At 37.5% G+C, this 15,742-nt stretch overlaps 1 protein-coding gene across 8 annotated transcripts in view; it reads right to left on the bottom strand.

Annotated features, from left to right (window-relative positions):
• Positions 1-15,742, bottom strand: part of METTL15 (methyltransferase like 15) — a 238,330-nt gene that overhangs the window by 97,435 nt on the left and 125,153 nt on the right. For 6 of the 8 annotated variants that reach the window (XR_005375883.1, XM_038569297.1, XM_038569294.1 and 3 more), the window contains exons 4-5: positions 4,499-4,690; positions 399-577 (exon numbers count right to left, since the gene is read on the bottom strand). Coding sequence is in view for 7 of the 8 variants with exons in the window: in XM_038569297.1 (XP_038425225.1) it covers positions 399-577; positions 4,499-4,690 (371 nt within the window). In the remaining variant the exon portion in view is untranslated. Of the gene's footprint in view, positions 1-398; positions 578-4,498; positions 4,691-5,185; positions 5,221-8,196; positions 8,290-15,742 lie in introns of all 8 variants that reach the window. The other 2 variants (XM_038569293.1, XM_038569298.1) reach the window with 2 other exon arrangements.

The following is a 15,742-nucleotide window of genomic DNA, read 5'->3' as shown; positions in this document are numbered from 1 at the left end:
AAAATATTAAAATGCAGAAATGTGAAACTAAGAGAGGTAATGTCAGATCTTATACAGAATGCTTATCAACCACTGTGATAGATCAAGAAATTCTTCTGCTCTTGTCATTCCACGTTTCACCTTGGTAGGCACCAATGACAAATTACCTCTCATAAAAAAAACAATCTATTGTTCAACTAATCAGCAACTTCAGTGTATTTTCTTAAATTGTGTGGGGGAAAGTGGTTTGGAGGGGGGGAAGCTTGCAAAACCAAAAGAAAGCTGGTATGGAAAAAGGATACGCAAGATTCTATCGTGCATGATTTTAAGTACAAATGAATCCCTCTGGGAGTTTGGGGGAGATATATATATATATATTTTCTCCCCTCTCAGACATTGTTCAGAATTAATGAGGATACCTGCAACGATGCTGGCAAGCTGCTGGGTTCTGGAGATGGGGTAGAGGCTGCGTGCCTGAACGATTGCTGAAGCGATTTTCTTGGCATGCTTCTCCTCCCCGTATGTTCTCAGGATGGATGCAAGTGCCTGTTGATCTAAAGCGTTCACAACATCAGCTGCGGTGGGCATGTCAGGGTACCTACGCACAAGAAGAGCCAATTAGTTTGCTGACGTCAGTTTTCATTGACAAGAGGTGAAACTTCAGAGTACTGAAGTCAGGCATACACACACAGTCTAACAGAGCATCTGAGGTTTTTAAAGTCAGAGACTGAAATCTTAAACGAATGAAGCAGATTTTCTATTTCAAATACCCATCATAATAGCAACAGTGGATTATGTGTGACATTCATCAAGGTCAAGGGCAGCAGGAAATTAAAATATTTTACTAATCTTTAATTCACAAAAAGCTATTATTACTTATGCAGATTTCTCCTAAACTAAAATAATGGAGAATGTCTGGATTTAGTTTGTTCAAGATTTAAATTACTGCTTGATTTTATTTTTCACTATAAGAAGATATAAAATAGTGAATGATATTTAAATGAACCTGTATCTCAGGAACTTAACTAATTCTGAGATTATAAAGCAGCTGAATAGTTACATGGGAGCACAAACTGAACTTAGAAAGTCTATACAAGAAGATACTCCCGGCCACTTTCCCTCACAAAAAACTGAACAACCTTAATGGTAATAATGTATGTTATTTCAAATGTTTAATAATATTGGCTTATAAAGCCATTACTAAAGTCACTGTGGGGTAAAACTCAGTAATTAAGAAACAGTACTAAATGAGCCTGAGATGATAATTTCAGGTAGCGGATACAAAGGAAATAGGACCTCTAGCCAAATAGAATAGATCACAGTAGTGGGCAATGCCATCCAGTATTCACTGGCTTCGTCAACAGGACGAAGTTACTACTACTACTACTGTTACTACTCCTGTAGCTAATGTGTTGGACTGACTGTCAGTATCACATTGTGAGGACTGTAGTAAGGATATGGTAGCTTTAAGACCTAAAGACTATACCAAAGTGGGGCCTTGAAGAAACACCTGAATCCCTCCTTAAAAATACTGTACTGCACCTCGTTAACATGCCAAGTGGCCTCCAAGAGTAAGTTTTGTTGTTGCCTTTGGCTTGTGCCCTATTGTGCCATGACCTCTCTCTCTCTCTCTCTCTTACCCTGTGTATGTGAGAAAGATAGATAGACACAGAGAGAGAAAGAGAGAATGAAACCTTGCTTTTCAGATCTGACTCTTTTTTTTTTTTTTTTTTTGGCTGCCACCCCCAGACCCAGGAACTTCCTATAAAGTAGCCCCGTTTCCATCACAATAGGCTTTGTTCTTTCAATAATAGCTTTAAGGATGAAGATTTGGTCTCTACAGTCAGATCAACCTAGGTAAGAATTCCAGACTTGCTATTCATATTGTGCAAGCTTTTTAACCTACCAAGCCACAATTTCTAACCTGTAAAATGAAAGTGACAATACCTTCCTCGTAGAATTGTTGGGAGAATTAAGGGTATACGCAATTGTAAAATAGAGAGTAGAATGTCTGGTATACAGAGAAGCTCAATGAATGTCCATGTCTCCCAGATCTTGCCCATCATCATTCTTGGCCTAACTGACAACATCTTAGCTAGATCTTACGTAGCTATGTATTCAACTGTCCAAACCACAGAACATCAAAATGAACCTTATTTATGATAGTAAATTCAGACCCACAGAATGTAGTCCAACTCTACCAGGACAACTCCTAGATTAGTATGGATGTACTTAGCAATTTCTTATAATACGTCTCTACTTTTAAGTAAGACCCTTACAACAGCATTTTGCTCAAATAGTTCAGCGGCTAATGGGCATAATTTTATTTTACCCTCACGCTAACACTGAATAGCAATGTAGAAGTTTCCATTGTGCCACAAGACAAAAGGGGCAACACTGAAAAACCAATAAGGCTGCTAGGAGACTTTAGAATAGTGAAGTCAAGATACAAAATCTGCCCCCAACTTAACAGGTAAGAGAGCTTGTTGGTTCTCCAGAGATCACTGATGTAAAATGACTACACTAATGACAAAAGGAAAATATTAACACAGGTGACAACTTATTTATTAACCTCTGGTGAAGAATTAGACCTGCAAGTCCTTGAAGCTGTGGATTTCTTTTTGCTACATGAAAATCTTTTATAATCTTAGAGCTGGTGCTGAAATTGGGGTAGCACAACTACACTATGCTATAAGACTCCAGTGTTAAATGGCAACAGGTTAAGAAAGCCTCTTGCATCTGCCTTCAAGGCACAGATATATCAGCTTCCAGGATCTGACTGGCCATGTTTTTTGGCTTGGACTCTCTTACCCCATAACACCACCTGGGTAAGTACTGTACATACTGGCAATGACTCTCCTTTTCTATGAATTCATGTGAACCAACTCCCATCTTTCTGAATACCATATACTTTCTTCAGATCTGCTATCTACCTGGAAGCCATCCTGCTTTTTAAGATATATTTGCTCAACTCTAATCTCATCCATTATGTATTGACTTAGAATTTAATGCTCAAGGGCAATTTTATTTTCAAGTTCTTAGGAGAAAACCTCAAGAACCCTGATTCACACTCTACAATTTGCTGAGAAGTCTTTACATTAACAATATGGGGATTTACTACCATTAACTAGAAGATTTGTTCACTGTATTTCGAAGGCATTCTCCTTTAACAAGACATAGGAACAGCAGAAATTTGCTTGACATTTTATTACCTCTGCACAACAACCTCAATCTCCAAACATGAAAAGATATTTGACCTTTACTATTAGTCACTGCTTTTTAAAGGATTTTCATTATTTTCTTTTATGATCACATTCTTCATTCTATGAATGCCAGCTTGTGCAAAAGAAGGTGTAAGACTCAGAACAAAAAGGTTCCAATAAGTATAGGTCACAATCCAAGTTACCAGGTCATATCAAAACATGGGCTATGAATAATTACCATTGGACAAAGCATTTTATGGGAAAGAATTCAAAGTCAACTCAATATTAATTTGCTGATTTAAACAGGACATTAAATTTCTTATATACAGGTCCTTCTAATAGATTGGAAGAAATTCTGGAAAACTGATTTGTCTCAGTAGAAATGTTTATGCAGGCCTAGAACTGCAGATTACTAACAGTAACAGAATGGTTTGCTCATTTATATATAAGAAAATCTAACATGCCTCTTAGGAGGTAATCTCCCCAAAGGTGGGGCCGTGATACATAATTTAGCGGTGGTAGTGAGGCATGAAATGAGGAAGGAAAACATGGTTAAGCTTTGTAGGTACAGGTTATTCTGTCCCTGAGCCAGTGTTAGGCGTAAAGACAGGTGCTCTAAAAAGCTTCTTTCTTTTTTTTTTTTAAGCTTTAAAAATTAATTCAGGTTTAAAGGAGCTTATCCTATATTTTATTAAAATATGATCCTCTTTGTGTTATATGTACCTATTTGAATAATGAAGAACAACTAGTATTTCCAGGGTGGTGAGGAAAGAAGAGCAGGTGTAAAGCCGTCCTATACAGAGTACTATGTTGATACAGTACCATAAACTATAGTTTCTCTGGAGAAGGTCAACCAAAGTGATGGTACAAGAAACAGGACAAAACATGCAATCGCTGACCTCTAGAATCTTGCACTTTATACAGTATTCAAAAGAATATGCATTAAATATGTTCCTTTTACATTTCACAAGAGGCATAGTTGGGCCTGCATAGAAATGGATCCATTGTTTCAGTATCACATTTAACAATATTGTTCGTAGTCTAAAAACCCATGCTTATCTATAAAAAAGATGAGTATGAAAGTTACCCTCTTCACTATTTTGTGTAAAGACAGCAATGACTTTTCTTTTAGAATCTCAAATCTAGAGAAACACTAGTCTATAATGAGTAGCAAACAAAACTGATTTATTATGTATGGATAGTGTTAGGTGTGGGCGTGTGATGGGAATTCTGCAGTCTTAAAAGGAAATTAAATCCAGAGTGTTTCTGCAAAATTGATTTCTTGTTGTGAGGAGAAATGCTTTATCGATACTCACCTGCCACCATCCATTCTCATGTCCAAGGGGCCGTCCTTCCGAAGGGAAAAACCTCTTTCAGGAGCATCAAGTTGCATGGAGGAACACCCAGGATCCAGAAGAACTCCATCCAAGGTCCCTGGCTGTACTCCAGCTTTCATTAATAAGGCTTCTGCCTGGCTGAACTGGCCTAGCAGAGCTCGGATCTGTTTACTGTGAATAAACCCAGGAGATGGAGAAAAGACTTTGTTATATTAAATTCTTAAGGTCCATGATCAATGGAAGGAAGCACAGCCCATTGTTAGTTTATTTAACCAGAATGTATTTACTAAGGACCAAATACATGCTTAGTACTAAATAGAGACATATGGAAATGGAAATTTTACATCCTTGGTTTCAACACCAGAGGTGATTTAATGTAATTTATTTTTGCTTATAAACACAATGTATTGTGTACTCCTGTGAAGGTTACAATAAGTTCATGAATTTGCAAAATTCTTTTGTGAGACCATTCATTTTTTCTTTAAAAATAATTTTTTTCTTAAAAAAGCCTATATACCATTTATCAAAAGAATACATTTAGAGATAACAAATGCTGGTGAGGATGTGGAGAAAGGGAACTGTGTACTGTTGGTGGGGGATGTAAATCTGTACAACTACTAAGGAAAACAGTATAGAGCTTCCTCAAAAAATTAAAAATAGAACTACCGTATGATCCAATGATTCCACTTCTGGAAGTATATCTAAAGGAAATGAAAACAATCTGTTGAAGAGATATCTGCACCCCCATTTTCATAACAGCATTATTTAGAATAGCCAGAACATGGAGACAACTTAAGTGTCCATCAACAGATGAATAAAAAAAGTTGCATACACACATTCACACACAGCCAGTGGAGAATTATCCAGCCATTAAAAAGAAAAGAAGGAAATCCTGTCATTTGTAATAGCATGGATGGACCTTGAGGGCATTCTGCTAAGTGAAATAAGTCAGACGAAGTCAAATACTATATGATCTCATATGTGAAATCTTAAAGAGAGAGAAAACCAAACTCATTTTTAAAAAAGAGAGATAGATCAGACTTGTGGTTACCAGAAGTAGGAAATAGGGAAAAGAGAACTAGGATGAAAGTGGTCAAAATGTACAAACCTCCAGATAAATAAGTTAAATAAGTACTAGGGATGTAATATACAACATGACAACTAAAGTTAACACAGCTGTATCTATATGTAAGTCAAATCATTAGACTGGACTCCTTAAATTTATATAGTACTGTATGTTAATTACTATTTCAATAAAACTAGAAAAAATAAATAAGCCAATTTAAATGCAATAAATAAAACAGAGATCATAGAAAAAAGACATGTCAAACATCTTCAAGCCAATCTCACTTTAGATTGTTCCCTATTTTCCCCATAATTTAGGATAGGGGTGCTGTGCAGCTGCACACTTGAAGCATGAAACTATGCTTAAAATAAATGCCTTCTTGCGGAAAAAAAATGTTTTAGCTTTCAGCAGGGATTTTGAAGTGAATGGAGCATTCAAAATCAATAGACAGGCAAGAAGTTGGGATCACCTTGCAGCTATACTAATTCTCCTTCCTACACAAAGTGAGATGCAGCCTGCAGGGTTCTACAGAAGCCTTAGGGCAACTGGTATGCATTTTGGATGGGGAATGAGAAGAATGAGAAGAATTGGCAACTGTCTCAAGACCTCTTTCCCTCCATCTACAGGTGGGTAGGGTGATTTCAACAGTGTTGGGGAATTCATATATCTGATGTTATGTTTAAGGACAGCTTCATTGTTCATTGGTAATTTTTCCCCAAATTCTGATGAAGAAACTGAATTTCAGATTCACTCACCAAAAATTCATTGACTATCTGCTATATATCAGGCATTATGTTAATTGAAGGCATTTAAAGATGAATAAAGTGGCTCTCTGAGCTTGGAACTGAGAGAAAGAAATATATAAATGGATAGTTTGTGAAACCACCTGATGGACGCTAATAGTAGGAAGAGAAATTGTTACATTTGTATTTGGAAAATATAAAGTGAATGTTAATACTAACACTGGGAACACAAATAATAAAATGTTGAGATTGGAAAGCAACTCACAAATCACTTATTTCAAGTACTTAACTGATATTTGAATCTTTTCCCTCTCCACCATCACTGCTGGGTGGGGTGGGGTAGGGGTGAGAGTCACTGTTTTAACCACCTCCCATTCTCCCTATTGGTGAGGGAGGGATTCCCATTCTAGGATTAGGAAATGACTGAAACACAGCACCTGACCCTGGACAGATGAGATGTGCAGTTTATTAATCACACATACTTGTAGCCCAGGGGAGGAGGGCAGCACATACCACGCATGGCTACATGTTGGTTGCACTCAGGAACAGACTGGGCAAGTGGAGGCTATACTAAGCAGGTTTTATAGTATCAACAGAGTTAGGGGCCTTGGGTTCCTATGAGAGAATGTGACTGGCTTGTTTGAGTACTTGTATGGGCAGGGAACTGAAACCTGCTACTCAGTAATAAGCAGACATTTTTACTTATCCCTCTAATAACAAGGATCATTTGGCTGAGGAATCTTATCTGTGGGAGCACGAAGTGGAAGAGAGTTTGTGACTGGGCCACTGGAGGGTCTCCCAATTCTCCCCAGATGTGAAGAACACATAATACTGGGCTTTAATTTTAAGACCTTACATGCCAATCATCTAGCTCATGTTTGAACATTCCCTATAATCAGAATTCACTACTGTTTTTTAGCTAATTATTTTTTTAGATAACTGTTCTCTCACTTTATTTCTATATTTTTTCCCCTTGATATTAGTCTACGTAAAACAACTGTAAACCTACAATCATGAAAGCCTTTCACATATCAACTCTTAGTCATCTTAAGGGGTATTTGTTGGCTGCCTCTTAGTTGCCAATCTCTGTTCTGACAAGATCTCAAAATTTCAGCCATGCATTTTGGGAGAGACTGATTATATCTATGATGGTTTATATGTCAGCTTGGTTAGCCTAAATTACCCAGTTATTTAATAAAATACTAATCTAGGTGTTGCTGTGCAGGTATTTTGGAGATGTGGTTAATAATCGGCTCACTTTAAGTAAGGACAATTACCTTTAGTGATGGTGTGTGCCTCATCCAATAGGTGAAAGGCCTTCCAAGAGCAAAACCTGAGGTTTCTCAGTGGAAGAAGAAATTCAGCCTCGAGACTCCAATATTAGCTCCTGGCAGAGAATTTCTAGCCTGATGGCCTGCCCTATCTACTCCAGACTTACCAGTCCCATAATTGTGCAAGCCAATTCCTCAAAGTAAATCCCTTTATAGATTTATACATTATACCATCAGGATTTTCAGGAGAAAAATAACCAGCAGAAGATTTACACACACATACATGTATTATATATTGACATATATTACATATATATTTTTATATATAAATTGTGTGTGTATGCATGTATATCTCCTACTGGTTCTGTTTCTCCTGAGAATATTGACAGACATAAAATCTCAGCTCGAGATGTAGATGTGGATTAGCCATGCTAATTTGAACACATCATCCCCATGGCCCCTATAGTTTGTCCAGAGATTGGCATGTACCACAGTTCTAGTCAATGAGACATGAGAGATATTTCCTAGGAGTTTGGGAAAAGAAAATCACTCTATCAACGAACTACAGAGGAGGAAACAGGTTTTTCACACTCTCACTTGACATGAAAGAAGGAGGACATTGTCCTGATTTGTTGCAGCAGATATCTTGACCCAAAGAAGGGAGGCAGTGGCAGTCAGTTTTGGCCCAAACTGTAGAAAGCAAAATAGAAAGATTAACTAGGCCACTAGATTGAGTCTCACCTAAAATCCAACTTGTCTCAGAACTTTTGAGTTATATGAGCCCATAAATTATGTTCGTTATTAAAACCAGTCAGAATTGCTTTTTCTCTTATAATGGCAAATATCATAAGTATTAGAGCTATCATGCTTAGTCTTTCTGAACCATACAACTCTTGTGTCTTCTGATATTCTCCATAAAACGAACAAACAAAACCTTTTCATCATGCTAGTTGCTCTTTTCTGAATATGTTCTGGTTTGCCGAGGTCTCTAGATGTAAATTCCATATGGATCAGCACAGAAAAAATCAACTCTGGTCTTTTCTTGTTATTATATTAATACAGCTCAAGATCCAAATAGTTTTAGAATTTATTTCACATCATTGCCTTATGCTAATACCTTTCAGTCTTTTTAAGTTCTTTTTAAAAATTTTTTTATTTAAATTCAATTTAGTTAACATATATAGCGTATTAGTAGTTTCAGGGGTAGAATTCAGTGATTCATCAGTTGCGAATTACATCCAGTGCTCATCACATCACGTGTCCTCCTTAATGCCTGTCACCCACCCATCCCCCCGTCCCCTCCCCTCCAACAACCCTCAGTTTGTTTCTCAGTTAAGAGTCTCTTTGTCCATCCTGTTTTATTTTTCCTTCCTTTCCCCTATGCTCATCTGTTTTGTTTCTTAAATTCCATATATAAGTGAGATCATATGGTACTTGTCTTTCTCTGACTACCTTATTTTGCTTAGCATAATACCCTCTAGTTCCATCAATGTTGTTTCAAATGATAAGATTTCATCTTTTTGATGGCTGAGTAGTATTTCTGTGTGTGTGTGTGTGTGCGCGCGTGCACACGCACGCACACGCGTATGCATACCACTTCTTCTTTATCCATTCATCTGTCGATAGACACCTGGGCTCTTTCCATAGCTTGGCCATTGTGGACATTGCTGCTATCAACATCGGGGTGCAGGTCCCCCTTTGAATCACTGTTTGTATCCTTTGGATAAACACTTAAGAATGCAAATGCCGGATCATAAAATAGTTCTATTTTTAAGTTTTTGAGGAATCTCCATACTGTCTTTCAGAGTGGCTACACAGAAGTTTACATTCTCACCAACAGTGTAAGAGGGTTCTTCATTTTCTGCATCCTTGCCAACATCTCTTGTTTCCTGAGTTGTTTATTTGAGCCATTCTGACCTGTGTGAGGTGGTATCTCATTGGGTTTTGATCTGTATTCCCTGATGCCCTGTGATGCTGAGCATTTTTTTCATGTGCCTGTTGGCCATTTGTGTCTTCTTTAGAGAAACGTCTGTTTATACCTTCTACCCATTTCTTGACTGGATTTTTTTTTTTGTTTGTTTTTTTGAGTGTTGTTTGATAACTCCTTTATAGAACTTAGATGCTGGCCCTTTATCTGATAAGTCATTTACAAATATCTTCTCCCATTCTGTAGGTTGCCTTTTAGTTTTATTGACTGTTTCCTTTGCCATGCAGAAGAAATTTTTTATCCTGCTGAAGCCCCAATAGTTCATTTTTGCTTTTGTTTTGTTGCCTTTGGAGACATGTCTAGCAAGAAGTTGCTGCCCTTTCAGTCTTTTTCATGTACAAAGCTGCTAAGCTTCTTCCATTAGTATATTTGTGCAGCTTTTGTTTTTGTCAATTGTTGCAGATCTAAGTATAATTTCTGCCCTACACATTTTCTACAACCCTTAGGATCCAGTTATTACCTTTAACCACAGAAATCTTCTTTATACTATAGCAAAACCTCAAAGAAATCAGTATTTCTCAGTCTTAAATCCTTATGTTTTACAGCTATTATCCTGCTTGAAGCTAATATACTTGTAAAATAAAAAAAAATAGTAAGATCTTATATGGAATGTTTGCATTCCTGGGCATCCTCAAATATAACTATTTAACACACAATACTCATACAGTTTTATGCCTATTAGTAAATAACCATGTTACAGAGCATCTTCCTCTTACAGGCATAACAAGAAACATGCAGTGTTGTGTGGTGTGGTGGTTGACGTTAGAATCAGAGGTAGAATAAGGGGCTAGGTTCTGATAACAGAAATACAAATCTGGGCAGAGACCAACAAAGAATCTGTGCCATAGGGATCTGGTAAGAGCGAATACGTGATCATCTGGGAGAGGGTAGCATGTGGTAGTAGGGGGTCTGTAAGAAAGCAATGTATCGTGAACGAGTTAACATCAAGTAAATACGGCAGCAGACAGGAGGGCTCTAACTGTTGGCTAGACTTTTCCTAAAAAAGAACGTCGTTAGCTGTGAAGGAATTGAAATCCTAGGCATGAATATGGTTAGAAATTCAGGCATAAGAGAGTAAGTTTAGAGATGTACTTAGAACCAGCCCAGTCACTAAAACCCAAGCATCAACTCAGGATTAGTAATAAAGGCAATTTGAGGTTCAGTCACTTATGCTACAGACCAGGCCATCTTCAATCCATTACCAGAGCACTGTGGTAAATTAGAAGGGCACACTGAGCTATCAGATGGATATGCAGAAAACACTAATCATGTGACATATGAACTAGGATGACAAGCGGAACAATGTAAAGCAGAAGCTTTCCCCTTTTAAAGCAGCTTTTTTTTTTTTTTTTTTAAGATTTATTTGTTAGAGAGAGAGAGAGAGAGCGAGAACATAATCAAGTGGGGTTGGGGAGAGAGAGACAATCTCAAGCAGACTCCACACTGAGTGCAGAGCCTGAGTCAGGGCTTGATCTCGCGACCCTGAGATCCCGACCTGAGCCAAAACCAAGAGTCGGACGCTTAACTGACTAGGCCACCCAAGTGCCCCAGACATAACATTTCTTAAGAAGCTGCCAGGAACAGTACCCAGACACTTAAAGTTTGTTTCAGTGAACTTAAAGTGAACTGAATCCAGGGTTCACTTCATCATAAACCTTAATCATTTCTGTGTGTGCACTTGGGGACATATGTGGGTGATAATATCCCATAAAAGGATAAGAGGAGCAAAGCAGAAATAGCTATTTTTTTTTTTTTTTTTTAGGAGGTTGGTCTGCTTACTGTGGTTAAGTCCTTCTTACATTACCATCAACATTATGTTATGTAAATGCCAATGTACCACCTATATTCTAGTCGCTAAATTTTATTGATCTGTAGGCACAAAGCAGGGGCCATGGCTGCCATTATCACCTGATTAGGCCTCCCAAGTAAGGCATTCAGAGGGAACCAGAACAATGGGTGAAACATGTAGCAGTTTGAGCAACGGTAAGAGCACACATTGTAGGGTACTTTGTGTGCCAGGCCCTCTGCTTTTTACTTGTCAAATCATTTCATGCTCCTGATAACCCTAAGAAGTAGGTGACATTCTGGGCCACGATCTGCAGGTGAAGAAATAAGGGCAGAGGGTAAAGTTACTCACCCAAGTCATATGACTAGTAAGTCATAGAATTAGAATACAAACACAGGCTAGTCTGGCTGCAGAGTCTCTGCTCTTAACCACTCCGCTGGAATACCTCTCAACTCTCTCTTGTTTCGCACCACTTCAGATCTCTTACTCCTCACCATTATGATCTTGTCATGATCCATAAATCTGTGTAGTTTGTCTGATTTTTTATTAAAATACTTTGTTTTTAGTGTTTTCCGTCTCTTCATAGCTATAGATCTGCAGATTCAGCACTCAACAAATATTTGCTGAATAAGGATTATCTACTAGGTGCTGGACACAGGAATATAAAAATGAACAAGAGCACACAGTCTAGAAAGGTATATGCACAAACTGAGGTGAATCACTGAGGAGATAGATAGTTTATTTCTTCTTAAAACAACAGTGGTAGAGCGGAATGGGACACTATCATGACTTATGTTTAAATCTTGGCTTTGCTACTTACCAATCCTATGGTATTAGACAAATTATTTAATTTCTCTCAGTTTTAGTTCTCTGTGTCTCACAGGGTTTAAGTTTTCCCCCTCTAATGCAGATGAGTATGGTAGTAATACCTCAAAAAGTTCTGAACTCAGACTGAATCAGACCACTGGCTTTCTAATTCTTTAATTATTTTTGAACTTGACTACGATAAATATTGTTCATCTTAATTAACTCTGGCAAGTCATCTGCACTTGGAATACAAATTATTAGTCTGCTTTATTATAAAAGCTACAATGCACTAATATTATACCGAGGCTGGTGATGTAAGAGTATTTGATTTGATTGTGTATTTAAGGTTGAACATACAACATCATCATTCTTCTAACCGCATATCATCTAATAATTCTGGAGCCAGATTCCTCACTTGTGCTATGGAAACAACAGAGCAGTTCCAATGTCACAGAGCTTTTAGTGAAGAGTATATTAATTAATATACATGAGAACACCTACTAAGATGCCCAAGCATAGAAAAGCCCTTCATAAATGCTACCTGTCTGCCTACCCCTGCTCCAAGTTGTTTTCTTCCCTTAGATACTCCTCTTCCTTACTTGGTCACTGTGCTGACAATCGAGAGCTACGAACAATGACAAGGATTTCCTTTAAGCCCACCAAATGCAGAGCATACTGGCTGTGATCTTTTGACCAAAACCTTTTTCTCCAACCTCTTTGATGTGCCTCTATTGGGATATATTTTTCTTTCCACTTTACCATGTCCATTATACTTTGAGAACTGTTAACTTTTTTTTAAAGGTTTTTATTTAAATTCCAGTTAGTCAACATACAGTGTATCATTAGTTTCAGTATAACCTTAGTCCATACATCACCCACGCTCACCACAAGTGCACTCCTTAATCCCAATCAAATATTTTACCCATCCTCCCATCCACCTCCCCGCTGGTAACCATCAGCTTTTTCTCTATAGTCAAGAGTGTTTCCTGGTTTGTCTGCCTGTCTGTCTCCCCCTTTGCTCCTTTTTTTGGTTTCTTAAATTCTACATATTAGTGAAATCATTTGGTTCTTGTCTATCTCCCAACTGACCTATTTCACCCAGCATAGCACTCTCTAACTCCATCCATGTCATTGCAAATGGCAAGATTTCATTCTTTTTTAATAGCTCAATAATATTCTAGTGTGTGTGTGCGTCTATCAATCACACTCTATCCATTCATCAGTCAATGGACACTTGGGCTGTCTCCATAACTTGGCTATTGCAGACAATGCTGCTATAAACATCAAGGTGCATGTACCCTTCCGAAATAGTAATTTTGTATTCTTTGGGTAAATATCTAGTAGTACAATTGCTGGATGGTAGGGTAGTTCTATTTTTAACTTTTCAAGGAACCGCCATGAGTGGCCGCACCAGTTTGCATTCCCACCAACTGCACAAGATGGCTCCTCCTTCTCCACATCCTTGCCAACACCTGCTTTTCTCTTGAGTTGCTGATTCCAGCCATTCTGACAGGTGTGAAGTGATATCTCACCATAGTTCTGATTTGCATTTCCCTAACAAGAAGTGATGTTGAGGACAGTTGTTCACTTTTTGATATGTTTATGTTTACCATACCACATAGAGCTCTTTGCAGACATATTTATTTATAATCTAGAGTAATTTGATTTTCATATTAATTATGATCACTTTTATATATTATTAAAATGTGCCCTTGCTCAGAGAGTATTTCCATATACTGTATATATTTGATTTGATTGTGTATTTGATGCCCTTGCTAAAGATGACTTTGCTCAAAGAATATTTCCATATAATGTAGAGATGAAACAAAAAGACATTACTTTTGCTTTGTATAATTTGCTCCAAATCTTTGATAGCATTATTTTTACTGACCTTTAAGAAAATACTTGTTAAAAACTGATATACCTATTTACTCACAACTCACAAAGTACATTTTCTTTTTTAAGACAGGTAGAAGGGGAGTGGGGAGGAGGAGGACAGAAGGAGAGTGAATCTTAAGTAGGCTTCACACCCAGCACAGAGCCCCACATAGGGCTTAATCTCACATCCCCGAGATTATGACCTGAACCAAAATCAAAAGTCAGACATTTAACCAAATAAGCCACCCAGGTGCCCCCATAATGTACAGTTTAGAACAATGCACATTAGAAATGATAAATGTAATTGCATTTGTATCTCTCAGTAACTCTTTCAACATTTATTCACTGGAATAATCACCCCCTGTTCTGGAATAACAGTGTAGCAGGCCTCATAAGTTTTCTACTAATTAATATGTTATAGTCCTATGGTTACTGTGAATTATATACACAGCCACTCAGAAATAAGACTGGCCAGTGCTAAGCTACACTGCAAAAACAAACAACAAATGAATATTTACTGAGCAATTACCAAGTGTCAGGCATTGCTCTATATCACTTGTGATATAAGTAAATAAAACATAAAATCCCAATGACTGCAGAGCTTACATTGCAGAGGATAATCGATATTTGAAAACATTTATTTCTGTTCATAGCAGTTTAGCTTGATGAGAACAACTCCTCCCTTGGAAAAAAACTAAGAAAGCTAGATAATTAAAATTATCTATTTGAAGGGATCAGAGCTACAAAAGCAGCTAAGACCTGAGGAGATAAATGGGTAGTGCAAACAAGTAAGCCTAACATTGGAACAGTTCTTCCCCTCAAGGCCTTTGTCTATTTGCACGTGGAAACTAAGAGGCTATGAAACTGAGCAGAACTTTTGGCAACCTCATAGATGAAAGGCACAAAGATGGAGTCTATGGTCCATCAAGTGGATATTACCAGGTAATAATTACAGAATTTCAGTTGAGACTCAAAAGGGCTAAAACTAGGTGGAAGGTAGACCAAAATAAGTCACACAAAGACTGAAATATAGTTTCTAATCAGTTCAGTCCATACTATAATACTGTAATATCCCACTGTGATACAGTGGGATGCCTAGGCGGCTCAGCAGGTGGCGTCTGCCTTTGGCTCAGGGTGTGATCCCAGAATCCCAGGATCGAGTCCCACAGGAAGCCTGCTTCTCCCTCTGCCTGTGTCTCTGTGCCTCTCATGAATAAATAAATACAATCTTTAAAACTAAATAAGGTGATACAATGTTAGATGAACTGCCCACCAAAAGCAACAGTAAATAATATCTGGAGGAAGATACCTTTCAAACTCTCAAAATAGCTCCATGATTTTTCAAAAAAAAAATGTGTGAAATCACATAAAAATTACTAGACAGACCAAGAGATAAGCCCAATTACCAACCTTAATGAATAGATCAGAGAAATAGACAAACAGCATACAGAATAAAGTTATTAGTGTGGACCTTAGGATAGCTAATATGCTTAAGAAAAGAAAGGTTAGTTAAGTAATTTGAACCCAAAAAATGCCTCTATAGAAAATAGTAAAACGAAAATCAGACCAAATGGAAAACAGATCTATACAAAAATTGAAATTAAGAATTCAATAGGTAGATTTAAGACTAGCTTTGAAAATAGCCCTAGAAAGGATTAGTGGCATAGAAGATTGTTTAGTGTAAA

This window comes from Canis lupus, chromosome 21 (genome assembly GCF_011100685.1).
Source record: "Canis lupus familiaris isolate Mischka breed German Shepherd chromosome 21, alternate assembly UU_Cfam_GSD_1.0, whole genome shotgun sequence".
In the NCBI taxonomy this organism is placed as follows: domain Eukaryota; kingdom Metazoa; phylum Chordata; class Mammalia; order Carnivora; family Canidae; genus Canis; species Canis lupus.
Note: the sequence above shows the minus strand (reverse complement) of the source record. Positions and strands in the feature narration are given on the sequence as shown.